The sequence below is a fragment of the Ranitomeya imitator genome, chromosome 1, assembly GCF_032444005.1.
Source record: "Ranitomeya imitator isolate aRanImi1 chromosome 1, aRanImi1.pri, whole genome shotgun sequence".
Taxonomy (NCBI): Eukaryota; Metazoa; Chordata; class Amphibia; order Anura; family Dendrobatidae; genus Ranitomeya; species Ranitomeya imitator.
The window spans coordinates 156,933,708-156,959,451 of record NC_091282.1 but is presented as its reverse complement, the minus strand read 5'-3'; the positions used below and the strand labels follow the sequence as shown (position 1 = coordinate 156,959,451).

At 42.5% G+C, this 25,744-nt stretch overlaps 1 protein-coding gene across 3 annotated transcripts in view; it reads left to right on the top strand.

Moving 5' to 3' along the window:
• The window catches only part of MCTP1 (multiple C2 and transmembrane domain containing 1), a 1,531,547-nt gene that overhangs the window by 552,367 nt on the left and 953,436 nt on the right, over positions 1 to 25,744 (top strand). For all 3 annotated transcript variants that reach the window (XM_069751887.1, XM_069751881.1, XM_069751897.1), the window contains exon 7: positions 1,315 to 1,353. In XM_069751887.1, the coding sequence (XP_069607988.1) occupies positions 1,315 to 1,353 (39 nt within the window). The remainder of the gene's footprint in view (positions 1 to 1,314; positions 1,354 to 25,744) is intronic.

Here is a 25,744-nt window from a genome sequence, read left to right as displayed (position 1 = left end):
AAGAGAAATGACAGTCCATCATTACTTTAGGTCTATCAATCAAGAAGTTGCTAGAACTTTGAAGGTAACCTCAATTACAGTCATGAAAACAATCAATCGCTATGTTGATACTGGCTCTTATGAGGACTGGAAAACTAAGAATTACCTATGCTGCAGAGGATAAGTTTATCAGACTCACAAGTCTCAGAAACTGGAAATTACCAGCACCTCAGATAACAGGCCTCATAAATGATACACAGATATCAGACACAACTCAACATCAGTCTGCAGGAGACTGCAAGAAGAAGGCTTTTATGGTCAAATTGCTGCAAAGAAGCCACTGCTGAAGACTGCGGACAAGAAGAAGAGACACACAATGACTGTATATCAGATTAGTGCAAATCTGTACTGTGGTCTGTTGAGTTACAGTTTGAGATATTGGTCCTATGTCTTTGTGAGATATATAAAAGGTATGCAAATGGTTTATACATGTGTGGTGCCCATGTTAAAGCGTGGAGGGTGAGTTATGATGGCGTGGTGGTAATTGGCTGGAGACACTGTTAGTGATTTATTCCAAATTCAAGGCACGCTTACCCAGAATGGCTACCACAGCACTCTGCAACAACCTGCCATCCTCTCTGTTTGCACTTAGTGGAACAAACATCCAAAGCATATCTCCAGACTATGTAAGGATTATGTGACCAAGAAGAAAATGATGGAATGATGCGTCACAAACACCCGAAGTCCACCCAATTCAGTGGGTTTGTGATGAGTTGAACACGGAGTGAAGGAAAAAATGCGCAGCACATCTGCGAACTCCTTTAAGACTGTTGGAAAGCCATTAAGGGAAATTACGTGATGAACTCGTTTTAGAGAATTTCAAAGGTGTGAAAGGCTATAATCGCAGTGAAAGGGGTGGAACTCTCAGGTGTCTATGATTCAACAGGTATTCTGGTTTGTTTCACAATATATTTCTTTACTCCTTATTTCCATATGTGTTCTTTTGTGATTTTGTTTCCTTCAGTCTGAATCTACAAAGTGTACATTCTAATAAGAACAAGGAAAACCATTGTATGAGCAAGTGTGTACAAATTTTTGACTGGTACTGTGCATGTTACTTTAAAAACCTTTGTTGAATAGTATAATACGCTGTAGGTTTTACACATATCATTCAGAGGACCATTTTGGCCTTTAAACTCACAGTAATCAGAGTTCATTGCTTTTTAACTACCCTGAATAAGTTATACTGATTAGGCCTGAACAAGGAATGAAGATCCCTCTGGCCGTTGTGGTGTTCATTGGAAAAATCATTACTACAATATATTTTGTTTGCAGAACATGGTTATAAAGAAGAATTGGAAAAGATCAAGTAAGGTAAATTGTGGTAGTTGAGTAGTTAATTTCAACATTGCAATTAGATAGTTTACACACACAGGTTATGCAAGTCATTTTTGTTTGTCTCTATGTATATTATTACTATTCTCAAGATCTACTTTGAGACATTCAATAAAAAGGTTCAGCATTACATACGAAGTTAGAGAGATCTTCCAGTCATCATATTGTACATTTCTAATTTCCCTGGTAAACCCCTAGAATTTCACTGACAAATGGACCTGGAAAAGTTGTGTTAGGCTTTTTTCAAACATCAATATTTCTATGCCAAAACCGGGAGTGTCTCCAAAACACAGAACAGATGTCAATCTTTCAATTATAGTTTTTCTCTAAAACTTCCACTCGTAGTTTTGACATACAAACACTGATGAAAATACAAACACTGATGAAAAATACTGACGTGTTAAAAAGCAAAAAAATTGTATAAATCAATTTGTTTAATTTTGACAGTAAATAAATCAGATCTTTTACAACTGCTAATATACCTTCCCCATTCTCCTTCCAACTATGCAGGAAAAGATAATTAAAAGGAATTTCCAGCCAAAACATAAAATTAGCCAGACAAGTAAATTAGCAGCCAAAGTTTGAGTCATTTTTCCTTTAACTACACTTTTATTCCTTTTTTAACACCCACATTCACATCCATACACACATACATACACACAAATATACACACACATAGATATACTTTCACACATACAGTTGTGATCAAACGTTTACATACCCCAGCAGAATTTTTGCTTTCTTGTCCTTTTTTTCAAGGAATAGGAATGATAATACCAAAAGTTTTTATAAAAAAAAAATTTGGCTCAATGAAATTGAGGTCAGGAGACTGAGATGGCCACTTCAGAACCTTCACTTTGTTCTGCTGTAACCAATGACGGGTCAACTTGGTCTTGTGTTTTGCATCGTTGTCATGTTGAAACGTCCAAGTTTGTCCCATGTGCAGCTTCCGGGCTGATGATTGCAAATTTGCCTCCAGTATTTGCTGATAACGTGCCGCATTCATCTTTCACCAAGTTTCCTGTGCCTTTGTAGCTCACACAACACAACCCCAAAACATCAGCAATCCACGTCCGTTCTTTACAGTAGGAATGGTGTTCCTTTCATCATAGGCCTTGTTGACCTCTCTACAGATGCAACGTTTATGTTTGTGGCCAAAAAGTTCAATTTTGTTCTCATCACTCCAAATTACCTTGTTCCAGAAGTTTTTTGAGGATTGTCTTTGTGCTGTTTTGTGTATTGTAGGCGAGATACTTTGTGGCATTTGCACAGTAATGGCTTTCTTCTGGCAACTCGACTATACAGCCCATTTTTCTTCAAGTGCCTCCTTATTGTGCATTTTGAAACAGCCACACCGCTAGTTTTCAGAGAGTCCAGTATTTCAGCTGATGTTGTTTTTCTTTGCATCCCGAACAATTTTCCTGGCAGTTGTGAACAAAATTTTTGTTGGTCGACCTGACCATGGTTTTGTTTTTTCAAAGCCCCTAATTTTCTATTTGTTAATCACAGTTTGAACTCTGATGACTGGCATTATCAATTCCTTGGATATATTTTTGTATCCCTTTCCTGTTTTATGCAGTTCAACTCCCTTTTACCGTAGATCCGTTTACAATTCTTTTGCTTTCCCCATGACTTACAATCCAGAAATGTCAGTGGCTGGATGAAAGATGCATGAGTCTGTCTGGATTCCAGAAACTCACTCAGCTTTTATACACACACACTGATTACAATCAAACAGGTCACAGGTGAGGATGTTATCTTTAGTAGCCATTCAAACCCATTTATGTCAATTCTGTGCATGTTATCAGGTGAAAATCACCAGTGTATGTGAACTTTTGATCAGGGTATTTTAGATGTTTTAGGTTGTCATTATGATTTAAAAAGAGAGAAAACAGTAGTTTGACAATAAATGGCTTCACCCAACCATTAAACATGAGTGGAGAAAAAGTGTTGGTGTTATCATTCATATGCTTTGAAAAAATGGCAATAAAGTTTAAATTCTGCCGGGGTATGTAAAAATTTGAGCACAACTGTATATACACACACATGTAGAGTCCCAGTACCTTTTCTCTGTTGCAAAATATAGTTGGTGGGTGGTTACCAAAACCTATGTCCTATTATGTGGTTTATTCAATAAATTGTCCAATACTGCCATCTACTGTCCAAAGTGAAAAGGTGCAAGAGTATGGTCAGATAGTAACATAGTAACATAGTAACATAGTTAGTAAGGCCGAAAAAAGACATTTGTCCATCCAGTTCAGCCTATATTCCATCATAATAAATACCCAGATCTACGTCCTTCTACAGAACCTAATAATTGTATGATACAATATTGTTCTGCTCCAGGAAGACATCCAGGCCTCTCTTGAACCCCTCGACTGAGTTCGCCATCACCACCTCCTCAGGCAAGCAATTCCAGATTCTCACTGCCCTAACAGTAAAGAATCCTCTTCTATGTTGGTGGAAAAACCTTCTCTCCTCCAGACGCAAAGAATGCCCCCTTGTGCCCGTCACCTTCCTTGGTATAAACAGATCCTCAGCGAGATATTTGTATTGTCCCCTTATATACTTATACATGGTTATTAGATCGCCCCTCAGTCGTCTTTTTTCTAGACTAAATAATCCTAATTTCGCTAATCTATCTGGGTATTGTAGTTCTCCCATCCCCTTTATTAATTTTGTTGCCCTCCTTTGTACTCTCTCTAGTTCCATTATATCCTTCCTGAGCACCGGTGCCCAAAACTGGACACAGTACTCCATGTGCGGTCTAACTAGGGATTTGTACAGAGGCAGTATAATGCTCTCATCATGTGTATCCAGACCTCTTTTAATGCACCCCATAATCCTGTTTGCCTTGGCAGCTGCTGCCTGGCACTGGCTGCTCCAGGTAAGTTTATCATTAACTAGGATCCCCAAGTCCTTCTCCCTGTCAGATTTACCCAGTGGTTTCCTGTTCAGTGTGTAATGGTGATATTGATTCCCTCTTCCCATGTGTATAACCTTACATTTATCATTGTTAAACCTCATCTGCCACCTTTCAGCCCAAGTTTCCAACTTATCCAGATCCATCTGTAGCAGAATACTATCTTCTCTTGTATTAACTGCTTTACATAGTTTTGTATCATCTGCAAATATCGATATTTTACTGTGTAAACCTTCTACCAGATCATTAATGAATATGTTGAAGAGAACAGGTCCCAATACTGACCCCTGCGGTACCCCACTGGTCACAGCGACCCAGTTAGAGACTATACCATTTATAACCACCCTCTGCTTTCTATCACTAAGCCAGTTACTAACCCATTTACACACATTTTCCCCCAGACCAAGCATTCTCATTTTGTGTACCAACCTCTTGTGCGGCACGGTATCAAACGCTTTGGAAAAATCGAGATATACCACGTCCAATGACTCACCGTGGTCCAGTCTATAGCTTACCTCTTCATAAAAACTGATTAGATTGGTTTGACAGGAGCGATTTCTCATAAACCCATGCTGATATGGAGTTAAACAGTTATTCTCATTGAGATAATCCAGAATAACATCCCTCAGAAACCCTTCAAATATTTTACCAACAATAGAGGTTAGACTTACTGGCCTATAATTTCCAGGTTCACTTTTAGAGCCCTTTTTGAATATTGGCACCACATTTGCTATGCGCCAGTCCTGCGGAACAGACCCTGTCGCTATAGAGTCACTAAAAATAAGAAATGACACTTTCTCAGCTTGGTTTCCTGTGGAAGCCTCTAGAAACTGCTGAGGGAGGAGTCGGGGAGGAGTTCCTCTGCTTCCTGTGAGGAGCGAAGGAGGAAACTAGCCTGAGTAACCTGAGGAAAGTTCAACTTCCTTGGCTGCTCTGCATTTAACCTAGGTCCCGCTTTCCTTAATCTTCATAGAGACAGAAGAGATAGAGCTGTACAAGGGCTCTTCTGCTACACTCCACGCCTTTAATGGTTCCTCCAGTGTGAGTGCCTCATGTTCTGCTGCATTTTCTACTGTACGCCCTGCGTCAGGGAACCGTAACAGGACTTAAAGGGAACCTGTCACCCCCAAAATCGCGGGTGAGGTAAGCCCACCGGCATCAGGGGCTTATCTGCAGCATTCTGTAATGCTGTAGATAAGCCCCCGATGTTACCTGAAAGAGGAGAAAAAGACGTTAGATTATACTCACCCAGGGGCGGTCCCGCTGCTGGTTCGGTCGGATGGGTGTCTCTGGTCCGGGTCCGGCGCCTCCCATCTTCATTACAAGACGTCCTCTTCTGATCTTCAGCCACGGCTCCGGCTCCGCCGTACTTTGCTCTGCCCTGTTGAGGGCAGAGTAAAGTACTGTAGTGCGCAGGCCTGACCTTTCCGTGGCTGAAGATCAGAAGAGGACGTCTTGTAATGAAGATGGGAGGCGCCGCAACGGACCAGAGACACCCGTTTGACCGAACCAGCAGCGGGACCGCCCCTGGGTGAGTATAATCTAACGTCTTTTTCTCCTCTTTCAGGTAACATCGGGGGCTTATCTACAGCATTACAGAATGCTGTAGATAAGCCCCTGATGCCGGTGGGCTTACCTCACCCGCGATTTTCGGGGTGACAGGTTCCCTTTAATCGTGAGTAAGCAGTGAACTCTATTTCCACAGTGAACCAAACTGTGTAGGCCCATCCTTGGTAGTAATATAACTGACGGACTGTGTGAACTAAGATAGTAACCCGATATATAACCGGCAGTCAGCAGATCACTTTATTTAAGCCATTAAGGCTATTTTCACACATCAGGTTTTTTGTATCAGGCACAATCCAGCGAATTTTCAAAAAAATAGATTAGTTTTTTTTCTCATAGAGCTGTATTAGCGCCGGATTGTGCCTGATGTCCCAACGTTTCATCTGTTTTTTTGCCGAATCTGGCAAAAATTGCCGGTCCGGCAGCCGGAGAAAACGTCTAGAGGAACTTTTTTTGTTGCGGCAAAAAACCTGATGGTGCTGGAATCGGTGCCGTCCAGCTTTTCTGACAATGGATGCCGATGGGAGGTGGATGCGCCGCATGACGATATCCGGCGCCGGAGTCTGGCCTCCAAACTGCGCATGCCCTGTTCTCTCTCTCTCTTTTTACTATTGATGCTGCCTATGCAGCATCAATAGTAAAAAGATATAATGTAAAAAATAATAAACAAAATTTAAAAAATTGTGATATTCTCACCTTCCAGCATCCCCCGCAGCCATCCCAATCTTCGCCATCCCAGATGACATGCGGTCTCGCGAGACTGCTACGTCATAACAGGTCATTGCCGCAATGCATTACTGGGACCGTGAGCATCGCGAGGTGCGGGAAGGCTGCCAGGGCCGCCGGAAAGAGATAATATCATAATTTTTTATTTTTGTTTATTTTTTTTTACATTATATCTTTATCCCGGATCTGGAAGAAAAACTGATCCAGTGCAATCAGTTTTTACACTAATTGTGCCAGATCCAGCAATCCATCCCGCCGCCGGATTATGCGTGATGGCGCGACACGGATGTGTGAAAGTAGCCTAACTGGGAAGATTCCATCTTAAACAGAATGGTGACCATCTCTCAAGCTTGTATGAAACACTGTGATACCATCGCTATGGACTATGTATTGTGAAGTGAATACAGTAAAGAATCCCTTTTGATTACATTAATACCCCTGTCATCCTAGAAACTGCGCACACACACACACACTAAGAGGCTGTAAGGGCTCAGTGTGAGGGACACAGGGCTAGCATGCCACAACGCCGCCTGTGACATTCCTAATTCCTTTATTATTGGTCGGTCCTTGCACCTATAACATCTAGTCCCCCATGGACACTGCACACCCATACATATACACTCATACATATACACTCATACATATACACACATACATTCACACATATTATATCACTTTTCTTTTTCTTTTTACTCATTGCTGATGTTTTTCTACACCTTCTCAACCTTGTCTTCGTTATGACGGCACCCACCACGTTTTTTTTTTTTTTTGTCTTGCAATTATTTGCTTGAGAAACCTTTATTGACCACACAGTTGTTTCATTTTTTAGAATAGAGACATTTGTGTCATGAATATAACAGCTGCTTGATACAGTAACACTTAGCATGCTTAAATTTAAAAATAAGGAATGTACAGATACTTTTTTAATTTGACTGGAATTTTCCTTTAAAGGGTTTGTCTGCTAACCAGACAACCCATTTTTAAAATATGTACTCCCACTTGTAGAATAAAAATAGCAAATACACCCCCCTGCATCCGTGCCATTCCAGCAATGTGGGGCTCATGTCACATTGTTATGCCATGTGAGCCCTACAGACAATCAGCAGCATATATTGGGCTGCTATGCTATTACTTTCATCAGATGAACCTAGGACAAGCAGAAGTAATGAGACCGCAGAAGTACAGTCGGTGCCTCAAATTTTCTGCAGGCATGACATAGAATAACAAAGTTACACGAGGCCCTTGAAACCCAGTGCTGACATTTGTTATTTTATTTTACTGGGGGAGGACTAATAATTTCTAATTGTAAATGTCTAGAACACCTGCAATATTTTGGAGTTTTTAATTTTAAACAAGGTTGTGTTAAGGCTACGTTCACATTAGCGTTACGCTAATGTGCGTCGCTGTTGCGTCGGCGACGCAGTGGCGACGCAGCGGCGACGTGCCCCTATGTTTAACATAGGGGACGCGTGCATTTTTTGTTAGCGTTTTTCGACACGTGCGTCGTTTCCGACGCTAGCGTCGGACGCAAGAAAATGCAACAAGTTGCATTTTTCGTGCGTCCGATTTTCGTCAAAAAACGACGAACGCGTCGCAAAACGCAGCGTTTTTGCGCGCGTTTTTTGTGCGTCGTGCGTTGCGTCGCCGACGCACCGGCGCGCAACGCTAATGTGAACGTAGCCTAAGTGCCACGAAATCCGATATAGCTGCATGACTCTACTACCATTTTACATGTACATGTATCCATTGTAAATGACTAATTCTTAAAAGAGATATTCTAAAGTTTGAAAGTTATCCCCCTAGAACCTTAATTGCTGGGTGTCCAACCACTGGGGCCCCCAGTGATCCTAAGACCTAGTGCTTTGATGAGACAGGGTGAATGGATTGTAGGTTAATGATGCACAGTCTGCTCCACTCATTCTAATGGGAGTGCTGAAGATCAGATAAGTGCTTCACAATCTCCAGTAAAACTGACACTGCAGGACCCAAGGTTGAGCTACAACCAAGTAATACATTTCCCCATTCAAAAATGCACCTATCTTATATATAATTGCCTAGAATACTACTTCCTGCAATTTGTGCCAACTTCCTTGCTTTGTCCGGAGCTAATGTCCGGAGATATGTGACGTCAACAGTGTCCAGTGTCTGATTGGTTGCCGCCTGCTGCGAGCGACCGATCAGAAACGTGCCGTACTGTGACACACTCCGCCCGCCATTTTGGTGTGATTTTTGAATCTTTACCTCACAGCAAGTTTCTACTGCGTGGAGGCGGGCCCAGTGACGTTGCTCTTCAAGCTCCTGCCGAATTTCAAGTATATATGGATTCTAGACTCCCGATTCTTTAGAATCGGGCTGCCATCTAGTCTAATATATAATTGCCTAGAATACTACTTCCTGCAATTTGTGCCAACTTCCGTGGCTTTGTCCGGAGCTAATGTCCGGAGCTAATGTCCGGAGCTAATGTCCGGAGATTAATTGCCTAGAATACTACTTCCTGCAATTTGTGCCAACTTCCGTGGCTTTGTCCGGAGCTAATGTCCGGAGCTAATGTCCGGAACTAATGTGCGGAGATAATGTCCGGAGATAATGTCCGGAGCTAATGTCCGGAGCTAATGTCCGGAGCTAATGTCCGGAGATAAGTGACGTCAACAGTGTCCAGTGTCTGATTGGTTGCCGCCTGCTGCGAGCGACCAATCAGAAACGTGCCGTACTGTGACACACTCCGCCCGCCATTTTGGTGTGATTTTTGAATTTTTACCTCTCAGCAAGTTTCTACTGCGTGGAGGCGGGCCCAGTGACGTTGCTCTTCAAGCTCCTGCCGAATTTCAAGTATATATGGATTCTAGACTCCCGATTCTTTAGAATCGGGCTGCCATCTAGTCTAATATATAATTGCCTAGAATACTACTTCCTGCAATTTGTGCCAACTTCCGTGGCTTTGTCCGGAGCTAATGTCCGGAGCTAATGTCCGGAGCTAATGTCCGGAGCTAATGTCCGGAGATTAATTGCCTAGAATACTACTTCCTGCAATTTGTGCCAACTTCCGTGGCTTTGTCCGGAGCTAATGTCCGGAGCTAATGTCCGGAGCTAATGTGCGGAGATAATGTCCGGAGCTAATGTCCGGAGCTAATGTCCGGAGCTAATGTCCGGAGCTAATGTCCGGAGATAAGTGACGTCAACAGTGTCCAGTGTCTGATTGGTTGCCACCTGCTGCGAGCGACCAATCAGAAACGTGCCGTACTGTGACACACTCCGCCCGCCATTTTGGTGTGATTTTTGAATTTTTACCTCACAGCAAGTTTCTACTGCGTGGAGGCGGGCCCAGTGACGTTGCTCTTCAAGCTCCTGCCGAATTTCAAGTATATATGGATTCTAGACTCCCGATTCTTTAGAATCGGGCTGCCATCTAGTGCTTCTATAAAATTCTAAACTGGGCAGTGTGATGAATGATGAGATGCTGGCTTAGGCTAAGTTCACATTTGCGTATATGTACGCAGCGTATCATCTGCATGCGCAACCACATACCAAAACGCATGTTTGCGCAGGTTTTTTTATCCGAATCATCTTACACATGATGGCAAAAAAAACGCTGCATGTGCATGCGTTTCTATGCGTTTTTGCCTGCGTTTGCGTTGTTTATGTGCATGCGTTCGATATTTCCAGGAGGACGTGTCTCAATGGGCGTGTCCCAAAACAGTTCATGGACATGCACAGGCCAAAGTACGCAAGCGCATCGAATACATGCATACACATGTGCTTGCATAGCAGTGCGTTCCCATAGACAGTAATGTATTTTTTTTACGCACTCAATCCGCAATTATCCGCATGGCGGCGCATAATTGACGCCTCAAAAAATGCAACATGTTGCGTTCGCCGGACACCGCCGCACACCACGAAACGGCACATGCGAACGCATGTCCCTGCGTACACCATATTAAAGATATGTAGCATGATGCATGCTGATCTATGCGGATCAAATGCTGCACACAGATACGCAAATGTGAACCCGGCCTTAGTCTGTACATGGTGATTCAAGCTTATTGTGCCAAATAATAGTCGTTTAGTGTGATGGGATAGCCATCCCGGCAGAGGAGCCCATCGGGGAATTCACTAATTCCCCTGTGACCAGGCCAAGCCTGAATGGAAGCCATTGCCCATGAGGAATGGGCTGAGATTCCTCAAAAATGCTTCCAGAAGCTGGTATCTGGCTCTGCATCATGATTGCAGCAGGTTATAACAGCCAAAGGAGCTCTGCTACAAACTTTATACACTTGTCATAAAGGAGTTGAATAATTCTGTCATTAAAAGGAGCATTTTGTGTTGAATATGGAGAAGCCACTTGTCATATTAGTTGTGTTGAGCGATTTACATTCTTCTTGTTGGATTGATTTATTGCAAACAGAAGAAAGTTGGTAATTTTTGCTAATAAACCTAATCTGCAATGGGGGTTGAATCATTTTGTGACGTAGCAACGATATCGTTAACTAAATCGTTATGTGTGACAGCGACCAACGATCAGGCCCCTGCTGGGAGATCGTTGGTCGCTGGGGAAAGTCCAGCACTTTATTTTGTCGCTGGATCTCCCGCTGACATTGCTGAATCGCGTGTGTGAGGCCGATTCAGCGATGTCGTCACTGGTAACCATGGTAAACATCGGGTTACTAAGCGCAGGGCCGCGCTTAGTAACCCGATGTTTACCCTGGTTACCGTTGTAAATGTAAAAAAACAAACACTACATACTTACATTCCCGGTGTCTGGTCATGTCCCTCGCCTTCAGCTTCCCGCACTGACTGTTGAGCGCCGGTCAGCCGTAAAGCAGAGCACAGCGGTGATGTCACTGCTGTACTTTACGGCTGGCGCTCAGTCAGTGCTGGAAGCTGAAGGCGAGGGACATGACCAGACACCGGGAATGTAAGTATGTAGTGTTTGTTTGTAGTGTGACAAGGGAAAGTTGACACCAGCTGCTGCACGCACACAATCATCCTTTCCTGGTCCTCTTGTCTCAAAGTGATGAGCGTTGTCACATATAAAATGTGTATGATAAGGAGAAGAGAGACTCGGGCGCAGGACAAGTAATGATATAGTATTCCAAGGTAAAGATGGTTTAACAAAGTGATTTTGCTGTGATCATTATGGGATCATATTGGCGCAGGAGAGTTAATTCAAACGCCACAAACAACTGAGGCCGAGTTGTCTTTTCTCATTTTCCCCAAGCCTTGATGGCACTAATGGCCTGTGTCTATGGAGAACTAGTTTCTCATGACACTATGATAATGTGAGACGGTATTTACTGCTGAAATGAGAGGGATAAATAGCAGCTTCTGGACAGTAGACAAGTAATTGCTGTTCAACTCTGCTTTAGTCGGTAGTGAATGTCTGTAACAAATGCTTTATAATTCTGAAACCATATATCATCCCGCCGCGCTAGACAAGGCAAGAACGTGATCATTTCTGAAAGTTAATGTTTTGGGGTATAACATTATTTATGCACTTAATAATTCAGGTCGCGGTAGAAGCTCAGACATTATTAATATATACTGCACGGTTTTACAAATAAATATGTGCAGCAGAATGAATAGAGCGATTATGACAGTCTGAAGTATACAAAATACTGTGACTGCAGACGAGGCACAGGCAAAGATGTGCTGGTGAGGAATAAATCAGCTTTCTTATAGGATGTTCTTTGCATAACTTTCAGTAAATATATTCTCATTATGTCAGAATTTGGCTTGAGTTGAGTGTTGGTTCATATTTCAGTAACAGATCTTTAAAGAGTACCCATCATTTTAATTTTTATTTAATAAATGAGTAGTACACCTGAAAATAAGCAACTTTGTAATATAGTTGTATGAAAAAGTATTTGCTCCTTTCCTGATTTCCTATTCTTTTGCATGGTTGTCACACTTAAATGTTTCAGATCACCAAACAAATTAAAATGTTAGACAAAGATAACACAAGTAAATACAAAATCCAGTTTTTAAATGAATGTCTTTATTATTAAGGGAACAAGAAATCCAAACCTACAGGGCCCTGTGTGAAAAAGTGATTGCCCCTAAACCTAATAAATGATTGTGACACTCTTAAGGTACCTTCACACTCAGCGACGCTGCAGCGATACCGACAATGATGTCGATCGCTGCAGCGTCGCTGTTTGGTCGCTGGAGAGCTGTTACATAGACAGCTCTCCAGCGACCAACGATCCCGAAGTCCCCGGGTAACCAGGGTAAACATCGGGTTACTAAGCGCAGGGCCACGCTTAGTAACCCGATGTTTACCCTGGTTACCAGCGTAAAAGTAAAAAAAAAAACACTACATACTTACCTACCGCTGTCTGTCCCCGGCGCTCTGCTTCTCTGCTCTCCTCCTGCACTGGCTGTGAGCACAGCGGCCGGAAAGCAGAGCGGTGACGTCACCGCTCTGCTTTCCGGCTGACCGACGCTCACAGCCAGTGCAGGAGGAGTGCAGAGAAGCACAGCGCCGGGGACAGACAGCGGTAGGTAAGTATGTAGTGTTTGTTTTTTTTACTTTTACGCTGGTAACCAGGGTAAACATCGGGTTACTAAGCATGTCCCTGCGCTTAGTAACCCGATGTTTACCCTGGTTACCAGTGACGACATCGCTGGATCGGTGTCACACACGCCGATCCAGCGATGTCTGCAGGGAGTCCAGCGACGAAATAAAGTTCTGGACTTTCCTCAGCGACCAACGATCTCCCAGCAGGGGCCTGATCGTTGGTCGCTGTCACACATAACGATTTCCGTAACGATATCGTTGCTACGTCACAAAAAGCAATGATATCGTTAACGATATCGTTATGTGTGAAGGTACCTTTAGTAGCAACAACTGCAAGTAAAGGAACTTGATGCTCTGTATTCCACTGGGTCTATTACCAAACCTCACACCACTTCAGCACCTGTAAAATCAAGACAGTTATCAGTTCTGAGTTGCAAATTGGCACATAACCTATAGAGACTTATATCATTACACATGTACATTTTCAGGTTTCTGTGATAAATAGAAGTGGGTCAGGGGAAATATTTAATGTACACCCCTTCTATATTGCCTAAATCACTATCAGTAAATGAATGCATCACCAGAACCACCATCAGTACATGAAAACATCACCAGAACCATCAGCAGTGCAGTACAGAAATACTATACCAAAACCACCATAAGTACATGAATACACCTCTAGAACCACCATAATTATAGGAATACAGCACCAGAAGTATCACCAGCACAGAAACACATCAGTAGTTTTTATCAGTCATTACCAGGCAGCGGATCACACAGGATTATAGTATTGACTCACAAATAAACATTTACATCCAGGTACCTTATAATACTTATTTACTTTGTGATTGGAGTCATTCTTCTTCTTTTCATCTCAATCTGGTGCAGAGCAGGCGCCATGATGACTCTGGGCATCCACAGCTCATCTCTGCAAACTTCCATCTTCTCCTTTTCTGCTGCACATCTTGACACAGTGACCTCCTGCCTAAAATACTTTCCACACTGTCCCTCTTATGTAACATGGCCTTCACACTGTCCTCTCCTATAAAATATTGTCTCCACACATCCGTCTTTGTGAACTACAAGACACTATCACCTCTTATGATCTATATCTGCCTCACCATTCATTCTTATGAACTACAACCTCCACACCATCTGCCTTTATGAACTATTCCCTTTACCCCCTCTGCCTTTATGAGCTATAATCCCCATGCCATCTGTCCTTAAGAATTATAATCTCCATGCTTTCTTATAATATTATACATCTGTGCTTCCCTATAATGATATTGAACCCCAATCTGAGCCTCCTTATAATGGAGACCCACATTTCCCCATAGTATGATGGCCCCACAGCTCTATATTTACAGTATGATAGCCCCACATCTCCCTATATACAGTATAATAGCCCCAACAGTTCTATTTATACAGTATTATGGCCTCACAGCTCCCTATATACAGTCTAATATCCTCATAGATCTCTTCATACAATATGATGTGCCCAAGAGCTTCCTATACAGTGGGGAAAAAAGTATTTAGTCAGCCACCAGTTGTGCAAGTTCTCTCACTTAAAAATATGAGAGAGGCCTGTAATTGACATCATAGGTAGACCACAACTATGCGAGTCAAAATTGAGAAAACAAGTCCAGAAAATCACCTTGTCTGATTTGGCAAGATTTATTTTGCAAATTATGGTGAAAAATAAGTATTTGGTCTTTATTCTTTAACAAAAGTCCATCTCAATATTTTGTTATATAGCCTTTGTTGGCAATGACAGAGGTCAAACGTTTTCTGTAAGTCTTCACAAGGTTGGCACACACTGTTGGTGGTATGTTGGCCCATTCCTCCATGCAGATTTCCTCTAGGGCAGTGATGTTTTGGGCCTGTCGCTGGACAATACGGACTTTCAACTCCCTCCAAAGGTTTTCTATGGGCTTGAGATCTGGAGACTGGCTTGCAATTTGTTACCATCTTTTCAGTTAGCCATTAAAAGGTATCAACCACTGAGGACTCTCAATTCTAAATATTTTTCTATAGGTGAGCAAATACTTATTTTCCACCATAATATGCAAAATAATTCTTGCCAAATCAGACAAGGTGATTTTCTGGATTTATTTTCTCAATTTTGACTTTCATAGTTGTGGTCTACCTCTGATGTCTAATACATGTCTCTCTCGTCTTTTTGAGTGGGAGAACTTACACAATTGGTGGCTGACTAAATACTTTTTTTCCTCACTGTACACACACTGACAAGTAAAAAAGTAACAATGTTTTGGACTTTTGACTTTCAGGCTCCATATCTCACCATCCACTACTGATTGAACTGCCATCATTTTATAGAAAATCATGTTAACTATCTCATACTTAAATCTGACTTGCAGCTACTTTACATATGATTAGTTATGCAGATTCTTGTCATGTCACTGCTGTTCCGAAACTGCAGCACAGAACTAGGAGAGATGGGGGAAAGCTGACCCTGCACTAAGACTAGGCTGGAACCCTACGATGGAGTGGGTGACCCATTCCTTGCGAATAGACCCACCGACTATCCTAGTCTAAACTCAGCGAAGACCTATAGATAGGGGGAAGGGGGTCCCTAAAAGATCTAAGGACTGGGTACAAAAATCAGGTCACCTCCTAATAGGAAACACGGAGATGGCTGCAGAAACAAACTGAAAACAGAAACAAAAGATAGCAGAACCAGAGATCCCAGAACTGCAAAATATCAAACACAGAAAGCTGTCTAAGCACCTAGCCAGAACTCTAGCGGATTAACACTGTTGTCCAGCAAGGAATGGGAGGCAGGTGCTGGGTAATAAAGGGTGATACAAACACCTGACCCAAGACAAACCCAGCACCAGAGGAAAAAGACCAGCAGCCAGAAAACCACAACAAGATGGCGGATGGTCAAAACAAAACAGATTCTAACAACTGCATTATTACCATTTTGCTCCTAAAAATCTAAATTTCATTTTTTATTATTTTGTTAGTATTTTGTAAATCCACCTTTGGTTTTCAACACTGTCTGGATCCTTCTAGGCATGCTATTGATCAAATTCAAGCATGTCTTAACCAATATCTGAATCCAGGTCTCTTCTACACATTCCCAAATTTGGTGCATACTGATAGACTCACTTTGGTATGTATACAGCTTTTTCTTCAATTCTACTCATAAATACTTGATTGGGTTGAGGTCTGATGACTGTGGGGGCAATACAGCACCTCTACTTCATTATCATTGAACCATTTATTCGCCAATCTTGATGTATGCTTTGGGTCATTGTGCTGCTGGAACACTATGTTCTTCTTTTCATACCCATAGCACTGGAGTGTAAAAAGTAACTTATCTTGTAGGATACTCACATGTAGCTCGACATTGCAACCATCACTGATCCTAGTCAAGTATCCAACACCTTTGGCTGTGAAACAACCCCATAAGATCATTCTTCCTCCACCAAACTTGACAGTTCCTTCAATTTTTTGATTCGTTAGCCCCTTCTCTCCTTGTTTCTTCCAGACCAATTTGCTCCCATCACAGCCTAGTCTATTGACTTTTGTCTCATCGCTCCAAATCACCCATTTCCATTCTTCTACTGTCCACTTTTCATACTCCTTTGCAAACTCAAGCCGATGCTTCTTATGATGGTATTGAAGTTGAGACTTCTCCACCTTTTTTCGGGCCACCATTCTAGTTTTGTGTAATGGTGCTTGCATGGACATCTGTCATCTCACTATTACAAAGCCTATGAGCCACTTCCAGTCCCGTGCTTGTCGCACCAGAACTGATAGACCTTGTGATGAGCCAACTTGTTAACTCTGATATTTTACCTGGATGTCCACCTCTTAGCTTTTGAGCTGATGGATAGACATAATTTTGTATTCCAACTATCATGGCACTCACATGATGCAGTTCGTCAATTTTCTTTGCGTAAAGACCGTTATCAATGAGCTGGATGATGCCGTTTCTCTTTTCTTGGGAAATCTTTTTCATGGCTGCTCTTTGATTCTCGCTTGATAATCAACCTAATAACACAATGAGCTATTGTGGAATGTGAGAACAGGTTGTAATTTGTAGTATACAGGAAGAAAAAGATTTTTCTACCACAAGGAGCAAAACAGTAACAGTGCAGTGACATCAGAAGAATCTGCATAGCTAATCATATGCTAAATAGTTGCAAGTCAAATTTTTTTATGAGGTAGCCAAGATGATTGTCTATAAAATGATGGTGGTCTTACACAGTAGTGGATAGTGAGATATGGAGCCTGAAAGTCAAAAGTTCAAAACATTGTTACCCTTTTGCTCGTTAGTGTAGTATAATGCACTAATAGTGTTGAGGGAGGATCTAAATTGATCCTTCACGGTTGACTCAGTGATTTCCAAATTAATCTACAGGGCGTTGCCGGCAACTGAAAATGACCAGACGGAGACTCGTGCCTCTGTATGGGGGATCGAGCAGATCTCTGGGCCCCCGTTTATTGTGTATGAGTTTTCATAGTGATAGAAATTATACTTCAACCAATCAGCATAAGAATACGCTCACAGTTCTTAACCTATAAGAATACAGGAAAAACTTAACCCATGAGGATACAGGAAAAATGGAAACTACAGATATGGTCGTGTCTTTTTGGCATAAAAAACATATTAACAGATGCCTCAGTCTTGTATAGCGATACACCCACGAGTCTCTTATCTGGCTCGGCTCGAGTTAGAATACTCAAGGTCTTTATACCAATTATGAACCATAGACTAGCTGAATAACAAAATGTTATCTTCATGAGAAACAGGACAGAGTTACTTCATAGCAGCTGTAACCTTCTACCTAAGTAAATAACAGAATTTATCTTTAACCAACAACAAAATGGAGTCAAAGCACAAAATGGAGAATCTTTCATAATTTGTTCCTTCACAATAGCTCCTATACACAATATAATGTCCTCACAACTCAATATATGGTTTCCCCACAGTTCACTATATACAGTATAATTTCCTATAGTATCTCATATTATTATTATTTATTTATATAGCACCATTAATTCGATGGTGCTGTACATGAGAAAGGGGTTATGTACAGAGTACAAAGTTTGATATCCCCACATTTCCCTAAGCACTATGTAATGCCCCATAGCCCCTCCATCCAGTTTGATGGCCCCAGTGCTCCCTATTTACACTATAATGCCCAGACAGCTACCTATATACAGTGTAATGCCCCAATAGCCCTCTTCATACAGTATGATGTTCCCCAAAGCTCCCCGTACACAGTATAATGCCCGATAGCTCCTCTACTCACAGTATGATGGCTTCACAGTGCAAATCATCATGATGCCAACATGGCCTGACGCATAATAATGAAAAAAATATTTTGCTCACCTAATCCTGTTCCCCATCCTCTACAGCCACCATGTCCTTTTCCAGCTTATCTTGCAATGGGTGCAGGCTGTGTGAGTAGTGACGTCATCTCGCTGCTAGATAACCCCTCGGTGGTGCTGGCCTCTAACAGGCAGGACGTAGCCTTCCACTACATCTGTTAGCAGTATCGCTTCCTGAGGATACTTAAGCTGTTAAAAGTGTTTCCGGCCAATGCACTGTAGACCTGACCTCTTCCCAGTAGGGCAAAAATATGTCACCCTCTGAGATTCATTCCAGGCCGCCTCCAGAGGGTAGATGCTCATCTCACCTGATGATCGACTTGCTATTTGCAAACCAATATCATTTCCAACCATCTACAACTGTCTTCCAGATCCATGCCCACGTTTCAATTAACACCAATTGTTTGTAGCCCCCTCTGGTTGATAGGTACAGCTATGGGTTAGCTTTTTGTTATTTCTGTTATCTACTAATGTTGTTTTTTTCACTTCTTCATTATTAACTACTCTTAAAATACAAAGCCCTGATTCATCAACACCAGCCTTATACCTGCCTGTCTTCAAGAGGGCATTTGTTGGAATCAGGCACGCATGCCTCTTAGGCTATGTGCCCACCATCAGGATATAGCAGTGTTTGCTGCATCCAAAATGCTGTGTTCTGTTCACGCAGGTAAATCTGCATGTGTTCACTGAACCATGTGAATTTACCGCATCTAGTGAATGGCTATGGGGAGACTAGCATCTCCTCTGCAAACAATTGACATGTTGCGGCTCATAAACCCGCACCGCGGGTGACTTTATGCAGCGTCAAATAGAAACACAGTGGGCGTGGGATTTATAGAAATCCCATCTACTGTGCTTGTAACCTAGAATGCGGCATTTTGGACATAGGGGCAGGTGAGCTGCGTCCAAAATGTGCTATTCTGGATTGTAGGCATATACCCTTTATGAATCAGATAAATCTTTAGAGTGCCTCGCTACAAATCTTACTCCAGTCAGAGATTGGAGTAAGATTTATGGCATAAAGAACGCCACAGCTCGTCCTGCCCAAGCTATACCCATTTTGAATGAGCCAGGAGAAACGGGCCAAATTACACTTAATCTTTCTGCAACATCATGTCATGCTAAAATTGTGCAACTTTTCAAAGCGATTGACATCAGAATTCTGGCATAATCACATTAATGAATTTTCTTACTAATTTGTTGGTGTAACCTTGATTTACCTTTGCAGCCAAGTTTTCTGTATGCGCTAAGTGCTATTGCTATAGGCTTTTGATTGGTTTAGTGTAAAGTTTGAAAAGCAATTTTGATCATTGGAGGAATTGTTACATGGGTGACTGCTCTCACTTGTATTGTTACAGAAATACATTTAGCAAAGAGAGAACACATTTTCACTGATAAAAGCTTTAGTTTTTTTCTGATAGGCCTCTCATTTCCAGGTGCAAGTTATACCGAGCTGCATTACTGACCTTTCAAGATAACTTACATTTCCTAATGAGGACTGCCTCTGGACCATTTCACTTTTTCATAGATGCTTTCCAAACAAAATACATAGAGAAGACAAATGATTATAATGTGAGAGACAATTTGAGCTTCTGCAAGTGTTCATATTTAACTGGCGAGAGTAGGAGAGTTCAGATATCATTGTCTGCAGTGGAGTGCTATAGAAATCCAGTATAATGGGAGAAGAGGCCTGTAATCCAAATTGTGCACACATACCTAACTACTGCTATTGTGACATGCCCCGCTTCACGATAAGAGAGTTTTCGTTTTGCAAACTATGGAATTCACAAAATAACAAATATACTGTATATATTATGTGTGTATTTTATATCATATGTGAAAACATGGCACAAACTCTGGTCTGGACAATGGAGTGGTCTTGTCAAAGAGACGGTCTTTTCCAGAGGTTTCATGAAGTATAATACCAACTAACTGCTAAATAAAATAGAATAATTTCATTATATTAAGAGGGCGCCTCACTCCAGACCTCTGTTCATGAGCCAGAGCAGACCTGTCCTGCACATGTACTGTATGACAAGGCCAGCCATTAATTTGAATGGTCTGCAATGCGTGTAACATTGCATAATATTATAGCAAAAGAGGGGAGAACAATTGATCAATTCTTTGAGCCACCCCGCCTCTTCACGGCATTCTCATATTGGGGCAGTCCTACACTACGTTTTTTATATTCGCTGTGCCATAAAGGCCTCCTAAATGAACTAAAAGCAAGACCACATTAAATGCAAGCTGTATCTGGAGCATAACTGAGTCACCCCCATGGCGCCAAAGTAGGCAAGCGAGGATAAAGGTTGACCAGGTCCAGACACAGCAGCCCTGCCCCGCCTCAGGCTTCAGTTAATTGTGCACCTGTGTCTCAGCCTGTCTCACCCTTCATCTTTGGTGCGGGTTTGGCAGTGTGGAAGCCAGATCTGAAATGTCCGCACTGGACCTGATCGGCCTTTACCTGCGCTTGCCTTTCCTGGCACCAAGGGAGTGATTCTGAAAATGCTCCAGGTACAGTTCGCATGTAATGTGGTCCTTTTTTTTTATACTCTTTATACATTCAGGAGGCCATAATGGCACAATGTAAATAAAATACGTAGATTAGGACTGCCCCATTATGAGAATGCCGTGAAGTGGCGGGGTAGCTCAAAGAATTGATCAATTGTTTGCTTGATGTCTCATATTTGAAATACAGTTAGAATTTATGTGCAATTGCACTTCAGTTATTGCGTTCTGACCATAAGCAGTGCTGGCTTCTTCCCTTTTTTTTTTTGCATAATATTATAGCCCAATGCAGCTTATATTCGAAGAGTAAAGGAAATCTGTGAAAAGGTTTTTTTGACATTTAAAGGTGTTGTCCACTGCTGGGACAACCTCTTCCTAAACTAAATGTCATGCCCTGATAACATAATAAAGCCTGTACTTACCTCTCGTGCCGGCGCCGTTCCAGTGGTGTCCTGGGACTGTGATGCAGGGGAATGACCGGGACTCCTGACGCCCAATCAGCGCTGGTGTCACTGTGTCCGTCTTCGGACAAACTGAACATGAAGAAGAAGCCAGGGCTACAGCTGATCCTGGACTTACTCTACATGTTCAGTTCGCCCAAAAGCAGAGACAGTGACGCCAGCGCTGATTAAGTGTCAGGCATCACTTATCATTCCACCGCATCACAGCCCCAGGGAGAGCAAATGCCGACACAGCTGAAACGGAGCCGACACCGGAATTGAGTATAGGCTTTATTATGTTAATGGGGCCGAACATTTAGTTTAAAGTGATCAGTATAATGTACAGAGGCCCTGATTCCAGTGATGTGTCACTTATTGGGCTTCTTGCTGAAGTTTTCATAAAATCACCACTTCATTAGCAGTAGATTACCACTAGAAGATTAGTAAACGTACTGTTATGGACTGACCTGGTTTGGAGTAGTGACATTGCAACCATGAGGGGCAGCACCTGGGGTAGAGTAGTCAGGGATAGCCAAAGAGTCGGTACACATGAACAGCAATGTAATTTGAAGGAATAAGCAGGAATCGTAGTCAAGGAAGCCAGAGGTCGATATCAGGAGCAGCAATGTCATTTGAAGGGATAAGCAGTAATTGTAGTCACGGAAGCTAGAAGTCAATATCAGGAGCAGCAGTATCCTTTGAAGAAAAAGCAGCATGTGGAAGGAAGCTTGACTAGAGGCAGGTAGCTCAGTAATCACACAAGTAAAGGGGAGCAAGGCCAGGTTTAAATAAGGTATTCAGTCAGGAATGAGCCAATCAGAAACTCAGGGTGGTGACCAACAGGAACTCAGGGTGGAGACTATCAACAACAACATAGGTACAAGTATTTGTGTTAGCACAGAACTGTCCAGCAAGCTGAATAGCTCAGAGGGAAGAGCTGCCGTCTGGTGCACAGGAGCTGCTGGGTTCAAATCCTGAAACCTGTTGATATGAAATATACATCAGCTCTGTATAACAATGCTCCCACAACATATTGTTAGCTTTCTGCCTATGCACAGTGTATACATAAAACTGCCAATCAGTGGTGTGGGTGAGGTTATACACGGCTGAACATTCAGAAAACGGCATATCTGCAGCAGGTGAAACAGTGCTTTTTTCAAGCAGACCAGTAAGTGACAAACCACTAGTTTCAGGGTCTCTTCCACTGCATCATGCTGCTCTCAGATGGGGTAGCAAAATACAGACAGTAGGCTCCCTTTAAGCTGGCCACAGACCTTCAACTGCTGGAAATCGGACATGTATTTCTCTTGTCCCCTCCTCATGTACATGTATGCTCATTTCAACCAAGCATGTGTGTTCTCGATGTGGAGATTGGAAGAAACTGCTGACAGACACCTCTAACAGTGGCTTAGGGATATTCTCTTTGAGAACAAACTATCAAGCATAATGAAATTCAACCCCCATTCTCATCTGAATGAGGCTGTGGTCACAGGGCCACCAATTCTCTCATGGGAGAGAATCGGGCTGATCATGCTAATGACATTTGGCTTAAACTCTGTGACAGTTTGAGCCGAGTGTCATCTTACTGTGATGCAATTCTCTCACATGAGAGAAAACCCTGCGGAACTGATCCGAAGGAGAAAAGTTACAGGAGGGATGGAATTAGGCAGTGCTCTGGGTCAGGTGATGGTGGCAAAGCCAGCCTTGGATATAAAAAGCCATTGAGCCAAAACGGGAGGAGATTTGATGCCAAGGGAAGTAGCAGGTGTTCCCAGTGCAGCTCCAGCGGCCATGATAGTAGTCCACAGTTGTATGTACCAGCAAAGCCCAGACTCCAAAGACGATGGTCAAACACCAAAGACTAGAGCTACGCCAGTCATGTCCAGACTTCACTCATAAAAGGTCAAGCAACGAAGGGTCATTGAACAATCAATGTGTGCTAATATATTGATTACCCATTGTATAAGATCATGTAGCTTGTTGACCTTCAAAACAGTGGAGGACAAACTACATAGATTGATTAAATAATCACACAGTGAGAGTTAATCTCATCCCAATCCCTGAATTTTGCATGATGACCTGAACCACATTGTGGGTATAAAAAGGAATTTCTAGTCTTCTGGAAAAGGAGGAGAGACTCGACAGAACAACAGCCAAGATACTGTGGCACCGTGAAAGGGAACACAGATTTGGCATTCTACAGGATGCCAGCTTAAGAGACCTCAGTCCTAGCTGGAGGAATACAGATCTACTCCATTGACCATCACGGAACCCATGGTGACGTTTGTGGAAGCTGGGTTGGAACCCTCCAGTCACCTGGCCACATAGCTCAATGGACTGTCATCATCCTAAGCTAGTTGTTACCTCCTCTCTGTGGCAATGGTGGGGGTAGTTGTCCCTGGAAGCACCGAAGTCGAAGCCGCTCTAATCATGGCAAGTCAGCGTAAGGTGAAACTCTGTAATGTTGCACCATCTTGAGTATTTTGCTGTGACTGTTCTATATGTTATTGTCTCTTGGTGGTTCAATAAAATAATAGGAGAATCTACAGAACCACAGCCAAGGCACCATGGCTCCATCAAGAGGAACACAGATGTGACATTCTACAGGATGCAAGCTTATGGGACCACTGTCCGAACTGGAAGAATACAGACCTACTCCATTGACCATCTCTGAACCCATGGAGACATCTAGGGAAGCCCGATTGGGACCCTCTGGTCACCTGGCCCCAAGGAGACGTTCAGAGAAGCCAGACTAGTACTGTCTGGTCACCTGGCCCCATGGAGATGTTGTTCGGAGAAGCCAGGTTTGAACCCTTCAGTCACCTGGCGAAGTGCCCAATGGACTGTCAGCTTCCTAAACTTGTCATTACCTCCACTCTGTAGGTGCACGCCAAAAGAGGGTGCCACTAGTGGGGCTTTCCGGCCCTGGAAGCCCCGAGGTCACACTTGTTCTAATCACTGCGAGTCAGCAGAAGTGTGAGACTCTGTCATTTTGCACCATCTTGGGTATTTTGCTGGGACTGTTCTATATGTTATTGTCTGTTGGTGGTTCAATAAAATATTGCACCACTATTTTATCCTCACCCTGTGTTGTCTGAATAGTGTTATGCCTGTGGGAAAGGAGAGCGGGTGTTCAGTGAGATGAGCCTTGGTCCATGCAGTCTGGGGCCAGTGGATGAGAGCACCCACTGACCCTGTGTCTAAACACTACATCATTTAGGTTAAGCCCCCTATATGAATGTCTAAATACTTAAATTTGAGTTTTGGGGTTGGCAGAGTCCCTTTAAAGGGGTTTAACATCCCACGATTGGTGTACATTTTAATTCCAGTGGACACAGAGTTTTGCAAAATCCCTGCTTATTGAAATGGAGGGTTTTATGTGGCATTCCGCCACTCTCCCACAATGCCCTCTAAAGTGAATATGCTGATGAGCGCTTTGCAGGCAGTAATAGAACTGCCACAGCATTTGCTTAAAGACACTATACTACTGAAACCAGAGAATGTTTTTTTTGCCTTTAAAATGATTTAGTGTCATAGTGCTACTACCAGTGACTCTAAAGGCTGCCATCACACTAGCAGTATTTGGTCAGTATTTTGCATCAGTATTTGTAGCCAAAACCAGGAGTGGGTGATAAATGCAGAAGTGGTGCATATGTTTCTGTTATCATTTTCCTCTATTTGTTCCACTCCTGGTTTTGGCTTACAAATACTGATAATAATAATAATTTTTATTTATATAGCGCCAACATATTCCGCAGCACTTTACAATTAAGCGGGGACATGTACAGACAATAAATTCAGTACAAGTTAAGACAATTTAAACAGTGACATTAGGGGTGAGGTCCCTGCTCGCAAGCTTACAATCTACATGTAAAATACTGACCAAATACTGCTAGTGTGACGGTAGCCTAAGGCTATGAATATGCATAAAATGTGTGACATAATTATCAAATGGACATCCAACCTTTTTATCCACCATTGTGTCCACCATTGTGATGAAATGTTACATTTACCCAAATATAAACTTAGAAGAGTATGGCTTAGCAATAAGCAGCATCTTCTCCACACATCCACATAGCTGCCCTATTTCTTACCATGAATGCATACATGCACAATTACAATACAAAACTGATAACGTTGAAGGACAAATAACCTCCTGCTATCATGGCTATGTAAAGTGTCCGAGGGCCATAGCCATGGACAAGCTGCTGCTCTTTAGTTTCTTGACACTTTACAGTAAAATTGTTTCCCAGTCTCAATGTTCTATCAGGTGTGGGTTGCATCACTCTCACTTGTAGGCTGCAGGGCTCTGCTGTCTCCAGGTCTCCA